This window comes from Micromesistius poutassou (genome assembly GCF_964030765.1).
Source record: "Micromesistius poutassou genome assembly, chromosome: 12".
NCBI lineage: Eukaryota > Metazoa > Chordata > Actinopteri > Gadiformes > Gadidae > Micromesistius > Micromesistius poutassou.
This window is the reverse complement of record NC_140282.1, coordinates 3,028,704-3,052,678: the sequence shown is the minus strand read 5'-3', so window position 1 is coordinate 3,052,678 and position 23,975 is coordinate 3,028,704. Positions and strand designations below refer to the sequence as shown.

The 23,975-nt window shown below is 48.5% G+C and overlaps 3 protein-coding genes across 3 annotated transcripts in view; 2 read left to right on the top strand and 1 right to left on the bottom strand.

Annotated features, from left to right (window-relative positions):
* Positions 1–8,511, top strand: part of thsd4 (thrombospondin type 1 domain containing 4) — a gene marked incomplete at its 5' end in the record, with an annotated part of 23,931 nt that extends 15,420 nt beyond the window's left edge. The window contains 10 exons of the mRNA XM_084475877.1: positions 1,321–1,496; positions 1,918–2,014; positions 2,386–2,583; positions 2,883–3,012; positions 3,380–3,584; positions 4,295–4,468; positions 5,237–5,410; positions 6,427–6,606; positions 7,498–7,642; positions 8,121–8,511. Of these exons, the coding sequence (XP_084332003.1) occupies positions 1,321–1,496; positions 1,918–2,014; positions 2,386–2,583; positions 2,883–3,012; positions 3,380–3,584; positions 4,295–4,468; positions 5,237–5,410; positions 6,427–6,606; positions 7,498–7,642; positions 8,121–8,263 (1,622 nt within the window). The 3' untranslated portion in view covers positions 8,264–8,511. The remainder of the gene's footprint in view (positions 1–1,320; positions 1,497–1,917; positions 2,015–2,385; positions 2,584–2,882; positions 3,013–3,379; positions 3,585–4,294; positions 4,469–5,236; positions 5,411–6,426; positions 6,607–7,497; positions 7,643–8,120) is intronic.
* Positions 8,512–10,293: 1,782 nt separating this feature from the next.
* LOC311355961 (xaa-Pro dipeptidase-like) lies at positions 10,294–20,511 on the bottom strand. The gene is made up of 16 exons (XM_084475734.1): positions 20,416–20,511; positions 18,478–18,515; positions 17,572–17,752; positions 16,731–16,858; positions 16,274–16,337; positions 15,346–15,393; positions 15,017–15,078; positions 14,656–14,700; positions 14,202–14,277; positions 13,990–14,036; positions 13,254–13,322; positions 12,873–12,950; positions 12,409–12,557; positions 11,774–11,958; positions 11,366–11,560; positions 10,294–10,482 (listed from the first exon to the last, which is right to left on the bottom strand). Exons 2-16 carry the CDS (start codon positions 18,492–18,494, stop codon positions 10,339–10,341), a joined length of 1,488 nt encoding a protein of 495 aa, XP_084331860.1. The 5' UTR covers positions 18,495–18,515; positions 20,416–20,511; the 3' UTR covers positions 10,294–10,338.
* dhdh.2 (dihydrodiol dehydrogenase, tandem duplicate 2) lies at positions 19,800–23,919 on the top strand (the record flags this gene model as incomplete). Its single annotated transcript, XM_084475735.1, has 7 exons — positions 19,800–19,889; positions 20,455–20,566; positions 20,834–20,997; positions 21,278–21,530; positions 22,148–22,272; positions 22,898–23,048; positions 23,504–23,919. 7 exons carry the CDS (start codon positions 19,800–19,802, stop codon positions 23,611–23,613), a joined length of 1,005 nt encoding a protein of 334 aa, XP_084331861.1. The 3' UTR covers positions 23,614–23,919.
* Between the last annotated feature and the right edge of the window lie 56 nt (positions 23,920–23,975).

The following is a 23,975-nucleotide window of genomic DNA, read 5'->3' as shown; positions in this document are numbered from 1 at the left end:
CAGCCCGGAATGTTCCCCGACAGAAGCAGTTAGGGAGCTGGAGCCGGACGCTTCCCTCTTGCACTCTCACCTCAAACATGCACCCCCTCTCTCTACCTCTCTCGACCGCTCCCTCTCTCTCTTTTTTTTTCTCTCTCTCTCTCTCTTTGTCTCTCTCTCTCTCTTTGTCTCTCTCTCTCTTTGTCTCTCTCTCTCTCTTTGTCTCTCTCTCTCTCTCTGTCTCTCCCTCTCTTCCCCTTTTTCATGCTCTCTTTCGCTCTTTCGCTCATGCTCTCTCTCTCTCTCTCTCTCTCTCTCTCTCTCTCTCTCTCTCTCTCGTCTTGGTCTCTTGGTTTTGATCATAACACTTCCTCTCATGTATTAATCCAAACGCACACAGTTACAGACAATTACACACTTATTGAGAACAATTAAGCTCGACTCTCCCTGCATGCCGTTGTAACGTCTTAAATAAGCTCTCCCATACATGCACAAGAGTACCCACCCGGTCATGTGTGTGTGAATTTGGCACACACACAGTAGACTCCCTTCTCTTCCTCTCACTTCTCCTGCGTTAAGTGGACCTGACCCTCCTTAGTGGGACATGAGAGACACTGAGATGATGTGAAGATCAAATGCACCTTTGAACCGGCATGGGAAAGCATTTATACATCTGAATTGAATGGACTTTAATGATGCATGAGTGTGTGTGCGTGTGTGTGTGTGTATGTGTGTGTATGTCTGTGTGTGTGTGTGTGTGTGTGTGTGTGTGTGTGTGTGTGTGTGTGTGTGTGTGTTTGTGTCTGTGTCTGTGGTCCCCGCCTTTTCTTGATTAAACAGTGTTCCGACTCAGCAGTGATCAGCCGTGTGTGGCACTAGTGGCTGTGGGTTTTGAGAGGTGTGGTCACTCTTTGAGTGGTGTGTCACTCTTTGATCGGTGTGTTCACTCTTTGAGCGTTGTGTCACCCTTTGTGCGGTGTGTCACATTTTGAGCGGTGTGTCACTCTTTGAGTGAAGTGTCGCTCTTCCAGCAGTGTGTTCACTCTTCCAGCGGTGTGTTCACTCTTTCAGCGGTGTGTTCACTCTTTCAGCGGTGTGTTCACTGTTTGGGCGTTGGGTCACCCTTTGAGCGGTGTGTCACACTTCAAGCGGTGTGTCACTCTTTGAGCTGTGTCACTAGTTGAGTGGTGTGTTGCTCTTTGAGTGGTGTGTCACTCTTTAAGAGGGGTGTGTGTGGTGACGCTCTCTCTCTCTCTCTCTCTCTCTCTCTCTCTCTCTCTCTCTCTCTCTCTCTCTCTCTCTCTCTCTCTCTCTCTCTCTCTCTCTCTCTCTCTCTCCCAGCCCTCCGGAGTCGAGCGGGGCGATCGATCATCAATGGGAACTGGGCCATCGACCGGCCCGGGAGGTACGAGGGAGGGGGCACCATGTTCACGTACCGCAGACCCAATGAGATCACCAGCACCGCCGGGGAGTCCTTCCTGGCGGACGGCCCCACCAATCAGATCCTGGATGTGTTTGTGAGTAACCAATCCGCTTTGAGTTCTTGATGTCCACTGTACATTTTTGGTTTTTCCTTTGGTATCGAGGAGCCAACCAATGAGATTGGAGATCCAAGCACCACGCATAGAGCGTTTGATTCATGCAGCCACACACTCACACGCACACATGCACAAACACACATACGCACGCACGCACGCACGCACGCACACACGCACGCACACATGCACACAGATTCCTGAGCAGAATGCTACTTTTCCAGTTGGAAAATATGGTATACAGAGAAATCTTTTAATTGTTGCGTTTACATTCTCTCGATTTGGCCCCCGTCGTAAAACAAGCGCAACAGCAGATGGAGGCATCGGACGTTTTGGGTTTTAATTTATGGGGGATTTAGCAAAGAGGTTAAACAGATGACTGCCTGATTTGTGTCCCCTCCAGATGATCTACCAGCAGCCCAACCCAGGAGTCCATTATGAGTATATACTCCCCACAGAGAGCCCCGCCAACCCCACTCACCCTGAGCACAGCCCTGATGGTACGGAGTCCAGCACTCACACATCCACCCTCGCTGCACTCACTACTCCACCCACACTCATCCATCAGATCATCCAACCATCCATCGACCAACTCATGAGCACATCATCAGCAACGTTCCTCTCATCCATCCATCCAGCCAGCCATGTCTGACTCTCTTCACATTCAGTCTGCCCTTCAAACCGCGATTCAATCAATCAATTCCTCCTTCCTCCATCCCTCCTCGAATCCTTTCTCCCCCCTCCTCCCTCCCTCTCTCTCCCTCCCTCCCTCCTCCTCCCTCCTCCCTCCCTCCCTCCATACATGTATGTATGTATCCTGTGTTAGACGATCCAGGGAGCCCGCGGTCTGATCTCTCCGTGTTACCCACAGGAAACACCGTCATCGGGCAGGATGGCTACAATCACCACGGCAACACCCACCAGGAGGGCTACGACCCCGCCGGAGGGGGGCGGCCCCCCAGCAGTATCCCTGACAACCAGGTCCCGGCGGTGCAGCCCCCCCGACGCCAGAGGGAGTACAACTGGAAGCAGGCCGGTACCACAGAATGCAGCGCCTCCTGTGGTAAAGGTGAGTACTGCGGCCAAACACACTCGTGGATGTTTCAGGAGAGTGACTCTTTCACGTAAGTTAGATACTTCTGAGGTTCTTTTTCTTATACTCGTGTGTCTCAACGATACTGACGATTCAGATATTTATCAATGCAATTCAATTATAATTGATTGATTGTTTCAGGGACATATAAACCAGAAGCCACTAAAGATGATGGGGAGCATATCTTTTGCCCTTTCACCAGAAATCATGTAATCAAAATGAAATGTGTTTGTCAAATCAGATTGATGAATCCTGGGGATTGTTGTGTTTTCCAGGATATATGTACGCCATTTTCCACTGTGTCCACCGGCAGAACCACGAGGAGGTCTCAGACGATCTGTGTGACAGCAGTACCAGACCCAGCCAGCAGGAGGAGCCCTGCAACACACAACACTGCCCAGCGTTGTGAGTGAGCTGTCTGTCTGTCTGTCTGTCTATCTGTCTGTCTGTCTGTCTGTCTGTCTGTCCCATCCCTCCCTCCCTCACGTTATGTTTCTATCTCTAGCTATACATCTATACATCTATTCTGTCTGTCTGTCTTTTTCTTAGGGTCTCTCTCTCTCTCTCTCTCTCTCTCTCTCTCTCTCTCTCTCTCTCTCTCTCTCTCTCTCTCCATGTGTGATAACCTTGAACCAAACTGTAACTTGACCCAATCCCATGCCACTCTATCTAACTCTGACCCCATCTCTCCTCTCCTGCTGCCCGCGTTCCCTTTGGCCCCGCGGCGGCGGTCCTACCACCTGACGCCCCGTCCCCCCCCCCCAATGCCCAGCTGGGACATCGGCGAGTGGTCCGAGTGCAGCAAGACGTGCGGGCTGGGCATGCAGCACCGCCAGGTGCTGTGTCGGCAGGTGTACGCCAACCGGACCCTGAACGTCCACACGGGCCGCTGCCGCCACCTGGAGCGGCCCGAGACGGCCAGCACCTGCCAGCTCAAGATCTGCAGCGAGTGGCAGATCCGCACCGAGTGGACCACGGTGGGTGGTGCCCGTTGGCTCCTCCCCTCCGTGCTGTAACGTTGTGCCCCTCCCCCTTCAGTGCTATAACGTTGTGCCCCTCCCCCTTCAGTGCTGTAACGTTGTGCCCCTCCCCCTTCAGTGCTGTAACGTTGTGCCCCTCCCCCCTCAGTGCTGTACCATTGTGCCCCTCCCCCTTCAGTGCTGTAACGTTGTGCCCCTCCCCCTTCAGTGCTGTAACGTTGTGCCCCTCCCCCCTCAGTGCTGTAACGTTGTGCCCCTCCCCCTTCAGTGCTGTAACGTTGGCTCCTCCCCTCAGTGCTGTAACGTTGTGCCCCTCCCCCTTCAGTGCTGTAACGTTGTGCCCCTCCCCCCTCAGTGCTGTAACGTTGTGCCCCTCCCCCCTCAGTGCTGTAACATTGGCTCCTCCCCCTTCAGTGCTGTAACGTTGTGCCCCTCCCCCTTCAGTGCTGTAACGTTGTGCCCCTCCCCCCTCAGTGCTGTAACGTTGTGCCCCTCCCCCCTCAGTGCTGTAACATTGGCTCCTCCACTCCGTGCTGTAACGTTGTGCCCCTCCCCCCTCAGTGCTGTAACGTTGGCTCCTCCCCCTTCAGTGCTGTAACGTTGTGCCCCTCCCCCCTCAGTGCTGTAACGTTGGCTCCTCCCCCCCTCAGTGCTGTACCGTTGGCTCCTCCCCTCCGTGCTGTAACGTTGTGCCCCTCCCCCCTCAGTGCTCGGTGCCCTGCGGGCTGGGCCAGCGGTCCCGGGACGTCCAGTGCGTCAGTAACATCGGGGACCTGGTGCCGGACGAGGAGTGCAACATGAACCTGCAGCCCAGCGCAGTGGAGAACTGCGACATGGGGGCCTGCGCCAAGAGCTGGTTCTACACCCACTGGGGGGCCACGGTGCGGGACGCACACACACACGCACGCACACACACACACACACACACACACACACACACACACACACACACACACACACACACACACACACACACACACACACACACACACACTGGGGGGCCATGGTGCAGGCTGTACATTCACTGTTACACACACACACACACACACGTATTCACTCACTGTTTCACACAAACACACACACACACACACACACACACGGTATTCACTCGCTGTTTCACACACACTTATTCACTCACTGTTTCGGACACACATGCTGTACATCAATCAGTGTTTAACATACAGATTCTGAGCATCAATTACTGGTTCATACAGATATTGCATGGCGCCCAGTTTGTTCTAGCTCTCTGTGTCTTGTATTCATCCTTGCAGTGGTTTTCTCGTTGCACTGTGATCCTAACACTGTGTTCTGAGAGGCCAGCGGCAGGACGAGCCGACAGTTTGGTAGAGCGCTGTGGATTATCAGAGGGTCAAGCTGTTTTAAAGAGGCTGAAATGCCAGGAGGAAATTGATATTTAAGTGAGGAATTGGGGCAGTGGTCTGGCCTCGGAGGAGGGAGAGGAATGCAGCCCTGCTGACTACAGCATAAACTACTGACCACCGCGTTATTAACAGACACGGGAATCGACCATCTCTGGCCTTCACACAACACAACAGACACAAGATAGGATGTGGCTGGAGTCCTCTTTCTGGTACCGTGACGGCAGCCAAGCATGGCACTCACGCACACCCCCCTGACCCGTCACGCAGTGCTCCGCCGAGTGTGGGATGGGCGTGCGGACGCGCGGAGTCCTCTGCCTGACCAATCAGCTCAGCAGCCTGCCGCTGGAGGGGTGTGGCGACGAGCGGCCGGCCGACTCCCAGGTGTGCAACAACGGGCCCTGTGAGAGCAGCATCGAGTGGTTCACGGGCCCCTGGAGCCAGGTAGGGTCCCTCAGGGGACAGCAGCAACACGGGGGGGGGTTACCCCCCATGGGGGGTGGCCTCACCCATGTGGCCTCGCCCTGACTGCTCCCGACGAGCCGGCTGTCGCCTTGAGGGGTCGACTCCGCCGTCGGTGTGTGAATGTGTGCGTGAATGGGTGAATGTTAGGCAGTATTGTAAAGCGCTTTGAGTGGCCATTGGTCAGAAAAGCGCTGTTTAAATGCAGTCCGCCTACCATTTCTTGTCATGTATTGTTTTTGTGGGGTCTGTGTAGCCTTGTCGACTGGCAGATCTTGGTTCCATACCCTTGCTGGGTCGGGGGGGGCCTCGCCTCAGAACCAATATGTAATGTGATCATTGCGATACAAGGATAGTTAAATTTTTCGATCAACACAGACATTTACATCGATAGTCATTATGGCATTATGATTGTTTTGCATCGGGTGTACTTTGGAGTGGGTAAAACTGTTTTTATTGGCAGGCTAGCAGTTCCCCTCGACTTGCGCTAGCCTAGCACCAGCGATTTCTGCAACTAGAAGGCCTGAATGAAAAGCGTTGAAAACGGCAATGATAAATAACACACTGGCTCACTTGGAAATGAGACCTGATGTCCAAAAATCCTGAACTATCCCTTTAAGCCCTTTGAGGCTGTACCTGGGATTAGGGGCTATATTAGTACATTTGAATTAAAGGGGACATATTATACCAGCAGGCTTCTGACGTCACAGGTGGGCGTGTCCACCTAGATGTGTGACGGATAGATGAGCACCGTTTGCTGGGTCGGCTGGCAGACCGATCTATCCGGCACACGTCTAGGTGGACACGCCCACCTGTGACGTCAGAAGCGGCACATTTTCAAAACGGCTTGTCATCGCACTCACACCTGGTGGTATAATACGTCCCCTTTAAATTGAATTGAATTGAACGGCGGTGAGGTCGGCGAGACCCCTCACCGACGGTGTGTGTGTGTGTGTGTGTGTGTGTGTGTGTGTGTGTGTGTGTGATTGTGTCCCCAGTGCTCGGCGGAGTGCGGCGCCGGCAGCCAGCAGAGGGCGGTGGTGTGCCTGGTGAGGGCGGAGGAGGGCTACGCCACCGCGCCGCCCTACGAGTGCTCCTCCCTGGACCGGCCCCTGGGCCAGCAGAGCTGCAACCTGGGGGCCTGCGGGGCCAAGTGGTACCACACCGACTGGAGCGCCGTGAGTACCCCCGCCGCCCGGGACCCCCCCCCCCAGGACATGGCGACACACAGGGTCTCCTGGTCCCCGGGTTGTTAAGACCGGGGGGGGTCGGAACGGTCGCAGTCCAGGGTCGATCCGGGTGCTCCGGTTGCTATGGGTAATGGTTGCTAGGGGGAGGGGGGGTTGAAACCCAACTGGGGGCAACCCGTGCTAGGAATGGATGCACTCAGGGTTTTGTTTGAGACTTTTTGGATGAAGGTGTCCAGCATATTCCATGGAGTTATGTCAACAGAGTCCATCCAAGCTACTTGTTTGATGATTTTACTCTTCCCAAAAATGTCAGTGCTGAACAGCTATTAGCCTATCACCTTCTCTCTGCCTCTCACTGTATAACGGCTGCTTTAGGAAACACGGCCAGCGTTTATTTAAGGGTAGATCTGCTGACCGAAGCAACAGGGCAGAAACAATACACAGAGGTATCGATTAACGGCATGCGTACGGTGACCTGGCGGCGTTCGGTGTTCCCTTCCCTCGGAGACCCCCGTTTGGTGAGCGAGACGAACCCACCAGGGGGATCAGATCCCCAGATTAAACCTCCTCCATGTAATCCGGCCCGCCGAGCAGGAAAAGGCAATATTTACCCTCAAACCACGCTGCTTCAGATCCACCACACACTCCCTCATACTGTGTGTGCGCGTGTGTGTGTGTGTGTGTGTGTACATGCGTGTCTGTGTCTGTGCCTGTGTGTGTGTACGTGTGTGTGTGTGTGTGTACGTGTGTCTGTGTCTACGTATGAACGTGTGTGTGTGTGTGTGTGTGTGTGTACCTGTGTGTGTGTGAGTACGTGTGTGTGTGTGTGTGTGTGTGTGTGTGTGTGTGTGTGTGTGTGTACCTGTGTGCGTGTCCCAGTGCTCAAAGTCGTGTGAGGGGGGCTTCCGGCTGCGTGAGGTGCGCTGCCTGGCCGACAGCATGCAGCCCAGCGACGGCTGTGAGGAGCAGGACCGCCCCCCGGAGAGAGAGCCCTGCAACCCGGAGCCCTGCACCCCTGATATAGGTGGGCCCCCCCCCCCATCGCCGCTGCTCACATACACACCATGGGCCGCTCGGCGCTGTGTGTGTGTGTGTGTTTCTCTCTCTCTCTCCGTTTGTCTGTCAGTCTGTGTCTGTCTGTCTTTGTGTGTCTCTCTGTCTCTGTCTGTATGTGTGTGTGTGTGTGTGTGTGTGTGTGTGTGTGTCTGTTTATGTGTCTCTCTGTGTCTGTTTGTGTCTCTTCATCTGTGTGTGTGTGTGTGTGTGCGTCTGTGTCTGTGTTTGTGTGTGTATGTGTGTGTGTGTGCGTGTGTCTGTTTATGTGTCTCTCTGTGTCTGTTTGTGTCTCTTCATCTGTGTGTGTGTGTGTGTGTGTGTGTGTCTGTGTCTGTGTCTGTGTCTGTGTTTGTGTGTGGGTGTGTGTGACCTGTCCGCCGTTGTGTCCCAAACCTCGCACACACCGATCCACTTACTACTCCCTTCTCTGCGCTTCCATTCCCCAGACGAGAAGTGCCGAGACAAGTACTTCAACTGCAACGTGGTGGTGCAGGCGCGGCTCTGCGTGTACGACTACTACCGGACCACCTGCTGCGCGTCCTGCTCACGGGTGGCCCACAGACACTCAGCCCCGCGCGGACACAGCTAGCCCCGCCGGCCTGGCCCGGCCCCCAGGACCCCCGGAGACCCCGGACCCCCAGGCCGGCTCCCCCTCCCTGGGTCGACTGCAGACCGCGCCGGGGTGACTGGGTGGGCCGCCGCGTCTGGCCTCTTTTCCTTAAATGGACGCCTCTCGTTTCTGGGTGCCAGAAATAGGGTTTTAAGAAAGAAGAGCACGCTTGGTTGGTCGTGCAGCAACAGTGACAGACTTTTAGTTCACTTTTTCCGACTTTGACGGGGTCCGAGAGAGAGGGTAAGGGAGAGAGGGAGGGAGGGAGGGCAGGCCTGGGCAGCCTGCAAAGACTGGATTGTAACCCGTACACGGGTTACAATCCCGTGTACGGGTTACAAGCAGCATGTCCTTTCTTTTTTTAGTGTTTCACAGTTCGCAGCTGTCCAGAGACCATGAAGTAGAGGCGCTGCCGTCTGCGTCTCCCCCCCCCCCCCAGCCCGGCGTGTAGTGGGGGGGCTCGGCAGGGGCGAACCGCCACGGCCCTCATGTACCGAATGTACACGTTTTAATAAGCTTCCCTAAGTCACGGTTCACGTATTTATGTCACGATTAACCACATAGTAGGACGTTTTCACTCTTGATTCTTCTGGTGCACACGCTTACGAACTCCCGGATCGACAGACTGACCAAAGATTATTCCGGAGAATAACTTCTTCTTAATCTTCTGCCGTTCATGAACCCTCTGTTTTGATGGCTCCGTCAAAGCCCTCCCTCGGCCAATCAGCATCCAGCCTGCTGTACGGACATCATCCTCAACCCAATTCAGAAAACGGACGTAGGTTTAGTGTCACCATGACAACGCAGTAATATGTATAAGTAGGAAAGAATGATGGGCTGAACGGAATTTCAATTTTAAGATTGTTTAGTGACTTAAGAGTTAAAATCTCTCAATTATTTTTGTTTGGGCCCCGGAGGGAAGGTTGGTTTATTGTGTATTCCCCCCCCCCCCACCCATCCCATTGGCTACGGGAATTAAGCTTCTCCACCAGTCACAGCATCAGAAAGGAATGCTGGTATTCTAGGTCCAAATGCTTAACGTTACATCTCTATATCAAGAGGGAAAAGTCCAAGTTCAGTAAAAAAAAGTGTTTTTTTCCACCAGAGATTATTGTTCCACCATTTTCCACGTGTGACAACAAATATATAATTAAATGGTGCTAATAGGATGTTAGAACGACTTTAATGTTCATGTTTTCTCAGTAAAGTTGACTCACAAGCTGTTTATCCAAGTATCATACATGTACCTCGGCTCCATAAGTACTGTACTGTAAATATGTATGTATGTGTTATTTAAAATGATGAAAAACGTTAGGCAGGCAACATGGCCGCCTCCCCTTTGGTCACACCATGTTTATCATTCAGTATTCCTCAATCTAATGTACCGTCTGTATGCTATCTGATTCAACATATGCAAAGGCTGACTACCGCAAATTGTGTTCTTAAATATTGTTTCATTGTCTTCAATTACTGATCATGACAGCTGATTTTATCCATATCTTGTGTCTATCCCGTCCCATCGATTGTTTTCTGTTGGAATGAGATTGTTGCCTTTAGTGATGAAAGCACTCCATCTAGAGGAACAAGGGAGAATTGCAACTGACTTGATCGCGGACTGCTAATTCGATTTTATGCTGCATTATACTGATTGTATTTTTTATAGACATAAAGAAATATCCATTTATTTGGCTTAGCTCAATTGTGCCAAATCTGTTCTCTACAATGAAATAATATCCCACACAAACATGTCAATAGAGTTTATTAAATTCAGTTGCATAATATAGCAATGTAAATTGTTGATTATTTTAATCAATATGTGTGAGAATTACAAAATATGTTTCTCAGATGCCTGGAGTTTGATATAAAAAACAATGTATAAAAGCAGCACTTTATTTCAGCAGCTGATAAGCATGAATGTGATTGTAATGTGTAATCTGAATTTATTGTACGTTAACGTTATATGATGGATTATAAAAATAGCACCATTTCCCTTCTGAAGTGATTCCCTCTCCGCGTTCCGGAACGTTCCTTCCGGAAAGTTTCGAATGATGTCATCAGATGTCCTGGCTGCTGACCAATGGGCTGAGGGCCTTCCCGGAGTCCGCCATGAAGGCCTCGATCTCGTCCACACCGCGCGGCACGCACGTCAGGAGCTCCACGCCGTCCCGCGTCACGGCGATGTCATCCTCGATGCGCACCTGGACCACAAACAACGTCAACAGAAACCAGCCGTCACCTGTCGCTCTCTGGATTGGCCGCTCGATACGAACGCAATTCCAGTGAGGGATCGTGAGATTTGATCAAAAGTGTGAACTGATATTTCATACATGAGGCGATTATTGATTGATGTATGAAGAAATACATTGACCCTTGACCTTTGAACAAGGTCAAACATTTTCAGAATTCACCGTTTGTGCATTTAGGTATGAGAGTATTGAAGCAGTACTGCAGCATGCATGTGATACTCACTGAGCAACACTTCAAAGACAACCATACCTGCAATCCTCTTTTAACAGACATTATGCATCGGTTATGCCTATATATTATCTGATGGCGGCTATTGCACCCACATTGTCAGATACAGTGGTTATCAGATCGGTCTTCTTTTAAATCATTGTATTTATCTATCGTTTACTGCATCCACACTAAATAATGAAAAGCGAACCACGACACAGACCCGATTAAATTTGGAAGGCATTAGAACTGCACTGCCCATATATGGTGTGAGACCTCACGACGTCACTCTGGTGCAGCGAAGAGGTTCTGATCTCCTAGGTTACGACAGGCATGAGACCGCAGTCTGAGCTCGATCACTCATCACCAGAGACCTGCCCCTCTCTCACCCCTCCTCTGAAGGTACGAGACCCAGTCGGACCTCCCCCCCCCTACTCACCCCTCTGAAGGCATGAGCAGTCTCAGCTCCCCCCACTCACCCCTCCGGCTTCCCACCCCTCTGAAGGCCTGTGACCGCAGTCTGACCCCCCCCCCCACCCCTCTGACGGCCTGTGACCGCAGTCGGAGCCCGATCACTCACCCCTCTGAAGGCATGAGACCACCCCCCCCCCCCCCCCCAACACTCACCCCTCCGAAGCCACGGAAGCGAGCGAGCGCCTGCTGGTTGAGGAAGCAGCTCTGGGCGGGGTCGGCCAGCGCCTCGTCCAGCAGGTTGTTGATGAAGTAGATCCCCGGCTCCACGGTGAGGACCATCCTCTCCTGCACCGGGCGGCCCATCCTCAGGTTCCTCAGACCGGGGACCTCCGTGTTCCGCACCACTCCCTGGACGAACACACACGCGCCGCACACACACACACACACAAAATGCAAGCTGCTTTCAATCAAATTAAAATTGCGCTTTCACCTGCTTTAATAACACTACCATTTAAAACGACTCAACTCTCATCTATAAATGGTCTTGGAGTCTGTATACAAAGCGCCATTGCTAGCATTAGCATTATGCTATGCTATCTCCGTCCTCACAGACCCGCTGACCTCCGGGTAGCCCCCGACGTCGTGCACGTCGCAGCCCAGCAGGTGGCCCAGGCCGTGGGGCATGAAGACGGCCCCCAGGTGGGCCCTCATCATGTCGTCCACGTTGCCCCTGACGATGCCCAGCTTCAGCAGCTCCTCCAGGTGGACGCGGTTGGCCAGCAGGTGCATGTCAGTCCACTCCACACCTGGACAAAGGGTCAAAGGTCACCTGGTTCATGAGGCCCGCCCTCTCAGCGCATCGAACAGTGAAAAGTGAAGCTGAAACCAATCATGTAGCATATAAATGGGGACCATTTACCATTTATCACGTAGCTGAAAACATTCAGGTTCAGTGTTATTTTATAAAGTAGTAACAATAAATAGGCACGATAATTATAAAATGTATAAAATAGTGAGACCTGTATTGAAGCGTTTTTTCCTCTCAACAAATACTACTGCTACTACCTCTATGGTTCTTAAACGTTTTTTTTCCACTCTGTAAACACCAGAGACAGAATGATAGCCTGGAACCGCTGGCTAAAGCAAAGCCTTCTTGTCTGATGATCAGTCAAACCAATGAACCCTTTGGCGTTCAGTTACATGATTGGCTATATGCGTCAGGGACGATCCCGACAGCCACAGCACGCGTGCGTTACCTGGTTTAACAGCGGCCAGGACAGCGCGGGAGGCCTTGAGCACCGCCTCATAGATGTCCCTCTGGTCCTTGGTGAACTTCCCATTGGCTGGGAAGGAGCATGTGATGTCGGAGGCATAGCAGTAGTACTCTCCGCCCATGTCAAACAGACTGTCGATGAAAACCACAGCATCTCATCACCCGGCTCCTATGTTTTGACCAAGAATATCGAGACTAATATGGCTCTATTTCTAAATGAGATGTATCTTATTAATACAACACTGAATGTAAAGATAGATATCTTTAACGGCATCGCTGTAATGTCTCCAAAACTATGATGAAACGTTTTGATTTTTTGGAAAATTATTTAGCATGCATTTAGAGTAAACTAAAGTCTAGTTTGTCCGTGTCAGTGTGGAGGTTTGATTCCTCGGCCTTCCGTTAAGGTTCTACTTGAGTAAGGAGAACTGTTGTGGTTCTACGTACCACATGTCGCCGTCCTGGATGGTCTTATCATTGGGAGCTGCGGCGTGGCCGTAGTGGAGGACAGAAGAGTTGTTCCCCCTGTGGAGACAAGACCACATTTAGACAATAAAATAACAGAATAAAATAAAAGTATTGTGTATATTGGTTTTGTGCATGATTAAAAAAATAATACTAATGGTGCTAAAGAACCGGCTTTAGATCATTATGTTAATTTGTGTTTAAATGGGAGAAAAAAATGTCCAAAGATCAGTTTGACCTTCCTCTGGAACAAATAAAATAATATTTGATTATTCTGACCCATCCCACAACCTCCGTCGAACACTAGGACACAACAGGGTCACCTTGCTAAAGGGCACTAGTGCAGTATTTTAAATGTCCTACGTTCCACAGATGCAGGTGTACGACGCGTGGCGCATGCCTCCTTTGGTGTAGCAGTAGTGCTGGAAGAGACTGCAAGGAAATGAAACACAGACACACAAAACAACATGAGACCCAAACGGCAGAGGATAATTGGTAGAGCGACTCGCGATGCCCTTCCTTTGACCGGGTGCTTTTCAAGAAACAGTTTCACGTTGGTTCCCTGATCATCCTCAGCGCACAGGGAGGATCTCTCCACAGCGCACAGGAAGCCCAGCAGACTTCCTGGTTGTCTTTCCCAAACACCACAGACCTCTCGAGTGGCTCTCCCGGGGCCCGGTGGGGGGGAGAGGAAATGGAACTGAGAGTAACATTAGAATGTGGGGATTCTGTCATGGGAGAAATATGAATAATACGCACTTCCTGCGGTGACTCTGAGTTTATGGTGGAGATCAAGATTGTATGCAAGACTTTTAATATTGAATCTTGATAAATTTTGTATGTATTGGCTATATTAAAGAAAATTGAATATTTTAATATTTTGGGAAGCTTTCTCGTGGTGCTGATCCCTGGGCAGGATGCCCTGGGATGCTGTGTCATGATCATTGTGAAGTAATGTGCGATGGAAGTCAGTGCATATGTTAATGTCACATTGACAAACATGTGGACAACAAACCCAACATTTGTTGATTGATTTGATGTAATACAATAAAAGGTCCAAGGAAAAATATGTTTTTTTTCCATTGCTATGGCTACTCACCTCTCCATTTCGTACTCTTTCTGACCGGGTTTCACGCTTTTCATAATCTACAGAGAAAGAAACAAGGACGAACCAAGAGCGTTGTTTAGGTTGAGGAGTTTTAAGAATATGAATGTACAACCCAAATAATTTGCATACTGTGTAACATTGAATGGAGTGTATAGGTGATGTAATTGTAAATGTATAGGCCCCTCCCCTGAATGGAATCCCACCATTTTGTGGGCCTCGCTGGAGATCCTGTTGGTGTAGCGCAGAACCTCCAGCTCCATGTCCGTCTTGGTGACACGGCTGCAAACCAATCACAGGTCAGCGGGTAGCAGGCGAACCACAGAACCAATCACAGGTCAGCGGGCAGCAGGTGAACCAAAGAAAAAAAAATATATAGTTTTTTTTCTTTGTTGAATTTTGCTATAAGGAGTAGAATGTTTAACAGTTTAAACAGATTTTAAAAGCCATTACCAATCAAAATAATGCAGTTGGAAAGCCCTTAGAAAACCCAGTGCACCTTCTTATCAGTGAGACTGGCTGACCGGTTCACCAAGAATTATAGTCCATAGTACAGGCCATATCAAGGTGTATCATTGACAATTGTCAATGGGATGTGACAATTGTCCCACAAAGTGGGATAGAATGTGTCCTCATATAACAATAGAAATGTTGACTCACCATTCCACGATGACTGGATGCAGTATGGAGTTGTTAACCTCAAAGCTAGTGAAGAGACGGTGAATCAGTTAGCACCACCATACATACAAAGGTGACCACTACTGGAACGTATGTTATTTGACGTGGAAAAGATGTAACTACACCAATCATTTACGGAAATAATTCCAGCCATTGGCAAGGATAACAGAACAGTGCCATTTATGTGGACTCACAAACCCTGGCAAAAAAAAAAAAAGAGTAAAAAAAATGTGTGAGGTGATCAGGTGATCACCGGCGATCTGCATGCATAGTAAAAGTCTTCCAGAATCCCCTGAACAAAGCACAATCACATTAATGAATAACTGGGGCCAATAGAGCTTACCCGCTGATTCCGTCAAACGAGGCTTCGCGGCAGGTGCTTCCACTGTCTGTATTCAGTCCTCGCTGGCGGCAGAGAAAAACACAAGCAAAGAGGTGACTTTAAGTCAACATCTCAGCTCAGTGCCACAAAAGTCTCCTGATAAACATCTGGTAGGCATGAGCATAGAAAACGCAACATAGAGAGACAAACAACATGATAGCACGGGAGACATTAAGCACAATTCTTCCTATGTGTGGCGGCCGTCATTGCCTTCAAACTGACAGCTTCCCAACCATTTCCAAAGGTCAATGTTTCCCCCAGAAGTTGGGGTCAGAGTGAAGGTCACATACCAACGTGAGCAGGACGGCTGGCTTCATGCTCTTCAGAGCGTCTGCGATCTGGAAAGATCAGGAGGCAGTATTTAGAAGTGTTATCCCAAGTATTAGCCTTCTTCATAGCATCCATGCCCATGGACCATGGATGGTCACCCTCTCATCTCTGCACAGCTTCAGTTTAAAATATATATTTCCAACAAGGCAAAGGGCTAATGCTTGATCCATTAACCAGAGAACATTGCTCAACTCAATAAGTCAAGTAACTATTTGAACGTGTTTTAAGTAAATAACATGTATGACTAAATGTCAAATGACGTTGACACACATTATTTTTGGGGTTAGGTAAATAAAACAGTAGGACAGCAAGGAAACACTACAAAAGATACAGCAAGAGCCAGAACGAGATGTCAGAATAATAATAATTATTAATTAATTAATTAATTCATTCATTCATTATTTTATCAAATCAGTATTTTATTTAGTATTTCAAGGAGTTTATCACAGCAATAACCATTATTTTTAGGGTTAGGGTTTCTTTAAAAAAATAAAATGGATTTTGATATCATGTATTATTAAAGTAATGCCGCCATGCCTTTATGAGTCTGTGGTTGTTGCTGCCCCTCTTAATAAAAACATTGATACAGGAGATAAATATCAGACTAACTAAGGTACAGAACTAGGCGATTCGACCCACTCACAAATGCAGTTATCATATGGATTCAGCGTTTGTGATGAACCACTACATCTGAACCCCACCACCATGACATCCAACACCAACATCAGCGATGGAACTGAAGCTTTCACCCTTAAGAAACATCCCTACAGAGGACAGCACATTTATGGCTGGCTAACCTTAACTTTAAAGTTCAGATCCTGGGAAAATGTCCGCCAACACAAGTGGAGCAGAGCAGAAGTGATGACCACCCTAGACTTAATGACTTACATCACAGGTGTAGTGGACCTCATCCACAGTATATTTCACTCTGAAGTGCTCCTTGGGATATATCCTGTCAACAGAGAGATGAAGACTTGTTAGTAAAGGACAACAGGGGAAATGTGGTTGTTAAATAACCTTTACTTTCTCAAAAACACAATCCCTCAGTAGGACTGGACGCAGCACAACATTTCCATAGTAACTCTTGACATTCAAAAAGGTTACAAACTAAAAAGTAACAAACTTTCATTGACTACTGAATGCATATTGCTAAGATTACAAAGATGTTTGTAAATCTTAGCAATTTTCTTTTAGCTTGTACATGATATCTATACACAACTTAGTGCTGTTTTAAATAGTTTATTTCATATTAAAAGGTATTGTAGACTTTTTAAAAGGGTCAGCGAAGGCTAGTGATGATACCATCTTCACAATAAAAGCCCTCAATATGAAAACCATGGCTTACTCTCCCATCTCGATGGCATAGCGCTCTGGCAGTTTGGGGACGAATAGGACGGACTTTCCCGTTTCCACCACAATGGCTCCAAAACACCCAGGCTCGGTGACGCCGAACGTCCAGTGGAAGAAGGACTCCTACAGAGGGAAGGTGTTAGAGAAACCTAATTGTGTGTGTTCAGAAAACCATGCTGCATCATTCACACGTTTTACAGTTGCACACAATGAAAATCTTTTTGATATTTTACGTCAAAAGAACATCAATGTGTCCCATGAATTATACGTCATGTCACACTATGGAAACAAACCACCAAGCCACAGACAGGCCTGGTTGGTATTGCAGATCGATAGCTTGCAAAATGTATCTGATACTGATTAACACATGCATTTGTGTTCCTGTTTTCCCACAACATCGTGGGCTTGCTTAACATCGCATCCCTGCTTTACGCAAAGGATGACAAAGATAAAGTGTAGCTGATAATCGGCCTGGCCACTGAAACTTTCTGCTTTTGGCCAGAACCATTTTAGAATAATTAAATCTTGCATTCCTCCATGCATGGCGGGAAATACATTTACATTAAGCAGACGCTTACAAAGTCGGGAGCAGTTAGGGTCAGGGACACCTCGACCCTCAGCTAGGAGGAGCCGGGAATTGAACAAGCAACCTTAAGGTAACAAGTCAACCCGCTCTACCTCCTGAGCTAAACTGACCCCGAGATTATACTAGATCAATTCCCCTGAGGGAGAGAACCTCGCTGGGGCAGCACGACGTTGACGCAGCAGAGCGCTGGAGGTGGAGGCTAGGCTCCAGACGAGGAGCCCCCCAACCCCCCCCCCGGTTGCCGTCCCACCTGTCTGAAGAGCTGGTCCGTGTCGGTGCAGTACCGCCTCGCCTGTTCCCCGCCCTGCAGCAGGACCACCGCCCCGCCGGGCGCTCTGGCCGCGCCCAGCGCCTCGCACAGCCGACGGCGGTTCTCTGCAAACAGCTTGGCCGACACCCTCAGGGTGTCCTTCCCCAGCCAGAAGGTGGGCCTGTGCCGGGCAGAAGACACACGCGGACTACAAGGGAGAGTTTGTAAGGATGCTCGCGGTCACGGTGAAGAGCGAGGAGGAGAACATTACTAGAATATGATGATAATCCTGATGCCTGTTTTCAGAGCTCTTCCTTCAGCTCTGGAAGACAGCCCAAATGCCTTATTTTTTAGTTGAATTATTTTGAAACTTCATGTTAGCCCCCTGAAGAATATGTCTATTTAGTACACTTTTTATATACTGTGTGAGCAATAACAACACAGAAGTCTCTGCACAGGCCGAGAGATTGGTGTAATAAAACCTGTCTGTTTGCCTCTTAATCCTCCGATAGGTTAACATGGCCGGGGTGCAGAGGTTCATCTGTTAAACTTTAATTTATATTTTTAATACAACACCTTCAAAAGAAAAGTTGGCACGCAAAATAAGAGTATGAAATACTATCCTATTTAGAAAGTCTACATAGCACACACACACACACACACACACACACACACACACACACACACACACACACAGACACACACACACACACACACACACACACACACACACACACACTTTACTTATATTATACGTGTGTGAGCTGAGGCTCACAATTTCAGCCATTACATTACTTAGAGCTTGCAGCTACTATGACATGCTGATTATTCAAATGATATACATTCATATACACCAAGGGATGACAGCAGTCTCTTGCCACCTGATAACAAAACAAATCAACTCACTCTGGTCTTGCAGCCATGATGCTTGCGAGGTGACTGTCCTGTAACAGGGAAGTCAGGTGTTTTTGTTGAGAAGACGTCAGCTGACCTGGTTGTTCAACCAATAAGGACGTGAGCACCGAACCTGACAAGAACGCTCCAATGGCTACAGGAAGAAAGCTTCTCCACCAATCACAGCCATAGAAAGGAATACTGGTCTTCTAGGTCCAAAAGGACAATGAACGCAGATTGTCCAAAAGCTTAATACATTTCATTATAACTTTTACTCGCACAAGCACCACACAGGTCTTTTAGATTAACTCCTTTATTCATAGCTCAACAGCACAAGTTGCACAACAACACTTTTCACACAACTCTCTACCTGATCCAAAGGCCCGCCTCCTCCTGCTGAGCACCCAATCACATCATTAACAGTGAACGCAATACAACTCCAGCAACACAACCTAGAACCGTTACACTACACCCCACCCCCCCCTCCCCCCAATAAATATGGTGAATACTGTACATAATCATCAACACAAAACGATGAAAGTGTTGGAGAGTTGGAAAATCAGCAGAGCCCAAGGTGCCTCTGTTGACCCTGTTCCACCGACATGGTTCTAGAGACTAGAGTACCGGGGTTCAGAACCCTGAACCAAACCGCTAATTTGGTGGAAAAGGGCCATGTGGTCTTCCTGGTGCTGACAGGTTTAGGGTCAGGCTGAGGTTTAAGGTCAGGGTTAGGGTCAGGTTTAGGGTCAGTGTGAGGTTAGGTGTTAAAGTTAGGGTCAGGGTGAGGTTTAGGGTTAGGTTTAGGGTCAGGGTGAGGTTCAGGGTAGGTTGTCTAAGTTAGTAATGGACGAGGCCAGGAAACAGGAGTCCTGTTCAACCAGAACACTCATAAGCCAACACTGGGAAGACAAGACGTTTCCAACCAAATGTAATGCAGACTAAACTAGGCTACTATCCAGGCCACTGTTCCAACATATTTGAAGAGTAGGCCTTTATTCAATGTCTCTAAAGCAGGTGAACAGATCATTTATGTTCACATAATCAAAAGGTGTAACACATTAAACTACAAATGTATTTCCTGGTCAGCAATTGTGTTGCTTACTGCTTGTAGTGCTTTATACAACATGTCCAATGGGAGAATAACGTCGTCTCAACCAAGGTGCGGTTCATGGGTTCATGTGAAGACAACACTGACTGCTCTGTCGCCCCCTTTAGGCGGACGAGGAAACTACACGGCTTATATAAGTGCTGCTCTGTCGCCCCCTTCAGACGGACGATGGAACTACACGGCTTATATAAAACTGCTTCTCACAGAACCGCTGACACTGTCCAACATGGCAACCAGGTGGGCGATATGCAGTGCAGGGAAAATCAGCCACGACTTCACCGTGGCCTTAAAATGCCTCCCGGACTCAGATCACAAGGTATCAGTAAAAAGTTGTCCGAAAGAGAACTAATTCAGCAATTGAAAATGTGTTTCCAATCACTGATCAGTCGCCGTTTTATATCATTAAACTCCGAACTGTCATTGTCAGACAGCAGTGTCATCACATGTTAATCCACAGGTATGATCATGCTGTCTGGCTCTTTATTTTCTGGTTCTTTATTCTCCTAAACAGTGTCTGATGTCCCTCCTTGATGCTTCTTCACGCTGCAGCTCGTCTGCATGTGTTCATCTAATCTGTTTTGTTTGTTGAACACGGCCGTTTATACTTCATACCTATAAAGTTATGTGTTCCATAAATCGCAAAAATCAAAAGTTCAAAAAATCAAAAAATCGCAAAAGTTCATACCAATAATAATGCGAATTATCTTACACATTAAAAAAAAAGTCACACTTAGGACTAATATGGTCGTGCTATTACTTGTAGGCCTACAATCTTGTTAATCTAGTCATGTGACGTATGCACATGGCCTCGCCTCGCCTGTACTGCAATATAATGGACTCACCTATAGGGTTTATAGCACTGTTTGGTTTGTTGTTCTCAGATTGTGGCTGTGGGCGCCCGGAATTTAGAAGATGCTCAGAGGTTCGCTGAGAAGCACAGCATCCCTACAGCCTACGGCAGCTATGAGGAGCTCAGCCAGGACCCTTCCGTAGGTCCGTCCGCCTCCTCCTCCTCACTCATTGGTTTCTGATGATCACGTGACATCATATCGACCCAACCAAGGCTGTACCTAGAAAAGAAAAAAGAAAAGTTATTGCTAAGATAGTTTTTCCAGGTCAAGCCATGTTTGATATGAATCCACTATAATTCACTGTTTTCAATATTATAATCATTGCGTGTAGCATGCTCTATTCGCTCTAGATCTTTACCGTTAAGATCTCTATAAGCATGTATAACCATGATGATTCTGTGGTCACCAGACGTTGTGTACATCGGATCCATCCACCCCCGTCACCTGAGCCTGAGTCTGCTCTTCATGAGGGCCAAGAAGAACGTGCTGTGTGAGAAGCCTCTGGCCATGAACTCCAGGGAGGTGGAGGAGATGGTGGCCTGCGCCAGAGCCAACAACGTCTTCTTCATGGAGGTATGGAGCTCCCGTACAGCACAGGAGTTGGAGAGGCACTTTCACTGTACATCATCGTGTGCTGGTTCTGTAGTTGGGGAATCGTGGAACGCTTGGTTTGAAGAGATGCACACACTAGAGAACATGATCTCTAGTGTTAAAGATAACCTCTTCCCTACTGTTAAGGAGAACGTTCTCTTTAACACTAGAGAACATGTTCTCTGCTGTTAAAGAGTAGAGAACAAGTTCTCGAGTGTTAAAAAGTAAGAGAACATGTTGTTCCTCTCTCTCTCGTCCCCAGGCCGTGTGGACCCGGTTCTTCCCAGCGTCTCTGGAGATCAAGCGGCTGCTGGCCCAGGGGGCCCTGGGCGAGGTGAAGATGGTGAGGGCCGAGTTTGGGACCCCCATGCTGGAGGTCCGCCGAGCGACTGAGAAGGAGCTTGGGGGAGGGGCGCTGCTGGACATCGGCATCTACTGCCTGCAGTTCGCCTGCATGGTGTTCCAGGGGGAGCGGCCCGAGAGCGTCCAGGCCAGTGGAGGCTGCCTGGAGACAGGTACACACCTGGGGTTAACACTGGAGACAGGTACACACCTGGGGTTAACACCTGCCTGGAGACAGGTACACACCTGGGGTTAACACCTGCCTGGAGATGGGTACACACCTGGGGTTAACACCTGCCTGGAGACAGGTACACACCTGGGGTTAACACTGGAGACAGGTACACACCTGGTTAACACTGGCAGTGTCCAGCAGGGTCTGCCTGGCAGGTGCCCTTGTCCTGGGACATCTTTCAGCCTGTTGCTCTGGCCCCCTGCAGGCCTATTTCCTCCAGACTTTGATGCTAGCTTCAAAAGGTCTGGGAGACTATATAAAAAAAGAAAAATGCAAAAAAAAAAAAATCTAAATATTTGGATTACAAGAAGATCAACGGCAACACAACTATATATTTATATTAGAATTTATAATAGATAATCAAAATAATAATAATAATAATCACTTCTTCTGGTTAAAACTGCATGCTATATTTGTTATCGTGTATGGAATATATTATAGTCTTTCATTTTACAGAAGGGTTATTAAACAAGGATGGGTCCCAATACCGATAAAACAAACCCTTTATTGTAGTACCTGGGAGTGTCTCATGTGGTTGTGTGTGTTTTGTGTGTGCAGGAGTCGATGAGTGCATGGTGGTGACTCTGAAGTACTCGGGGAACAGGATGGCGGTGTGCATGATGTCCAGCGCTGTGGAGCTCCCCAACGAGGCTGTGATCACTGGTACTAAGGGCTCCGTCAAGGTAGGTCCCAACCATCGCCACATAGTCATCACAACACAAACGTTGAGATGGTCTCTGGTACCATGGGCTCCGTCAGGGTAGGTGGAGGCATCACTACATAGTCATCAAAACACAAATGTTGAGAGGGTATCTGGTACAAAGGGGCTCTGTCAGGGTAGGTGGAGGCATCACTACAGTCATCAAAACACAAACGTTGAGATGAAAATATGTTTCAATGAACATCCTTACTGTACCGACAGCGACATATTGTTGTCTCTCTTTCCTCTGACAAATTGACTTATTGTGAGTCGCTTTCGATAGATGCGTTTGCTTAATGCACTCAATGTGATGAATATAGAAATACGTGGTTTAATTGACCATTAACTAATGGTCTAATTGTGGACAGACGTATGATCCTGGGATTGTTAATTGAGATGCTGATCCAGTATATTTGCATTGAAGGGGACGATGTAGTTGTTAAAAAGGCCTTGAGGATTGTTGTCACAAAGCCACAATGTTTTGTTATTATGACGAGCCATATGAGTCACCAGTATTAGCTCTTAAAAAAACAATGCCTTATTTATTTATTTATATTTTTGTTGCAAAATGTGAGTTTGATATTTTGATATCTTATTTTAAAATGGAGGTTCCTGCCCACATGTGGTCCCCCACATCCCTGATTGTGAATGGAGAAGAGACCCAGTACCCGATACCTGAACCCTACCTGCCCACCAACTTCCCGAACAGCACGGGGATGCGCTTCGAGGCGGAGGAGGTGCGACAGTGTCTGCTCAAAGGTACCGTCAGTGTCTGCTCAAAGGTAACATGAACCGAATCACTTGACTGGGCCCGCCACTAGGGGGCATCAGAATGCTGAATCAAGTGTATGTCTCGCTTTTTAAACCATTGTTTGATGGTTGCTTTCAACTACTCCGTGTGAAATTAATTTAAACAAAAAGCCTGCTATTTTTGGTTATCACAGTTAATATAAAGCAAGTCTCCTGATAAAATATTCAATATAGGACCTAGCATGTTATTTTCTTTTTCTATATGAAATCCAAATATATTTACATTACAAACATTTAATTTAGACTTTAGTTATTTTAGAATGATAAATGCTTACTATCCCCTCCTTATAGCTATCCAAGTGTTCTTTGCCAGTACTTAATTCAGCGTCCAGATAGTGTCCAATATTCTCATACAAATAAGATCCAAAAACAAGCCAATGAAAGTGCCTCTCCCTCTCCCCCAGGTTTGAAGGAGAGTCCGGGTATGACCCATGCAGACTCCGTGCTCCTGGCCTGGCTGGAGGACGAGGCACGCAGGCAGGTGGGGGTGGAGTACAGCCAGGACCAACACTGAACCACCAGGACCCAGTGGTACAGCCAGGACCCCCACTGAACCACCAGGACCCCCAGTGGTACAGCCAGGACCACCACTGAACCACCAGTACCCAGTGGTACAGCCAGGACCACCACTGAACCACCAGTACCCAGTGGTACAGCCAGGACCCCCACTGAACCACCAGGACCCCCACTGGACCACCAGGACCCAGTGGTACAGCCAGGACCACCACTGGACCACCAGGACCCAGTAACCAGCTTCAGAGTCACTCAGGCCCAGACATCGACTTCTACTAAATAACATGCTTAACAATGAGCACCATTCAAACCATTCACCTACATCTGCATAGATTCCTCCAGAAGATTTGTTTTCCCTCATGA

What these genes read in the sequence shown, in the direction of transcription:
- LOC311355961 (XM_084475734.1), bottom strand. An exon ending in TACACCTGCATCTGTGGAAC is followed by an intron (nt 12,951 to 13,253) that starts GTAGGACATTTA and finishes TTGTCTCCACAG; the next exon opens with GGGGAACAACTCTTCTGTCC. An exon ending in CCTGGCCGCTGTTAAACCAG is followed by an intron (nt 11,959 to 12,408) that starts GTAACGCACGCG and finishes CCCTTTGTCCAG; the next exon opens with GTGTGGAGTGGACTGACATG.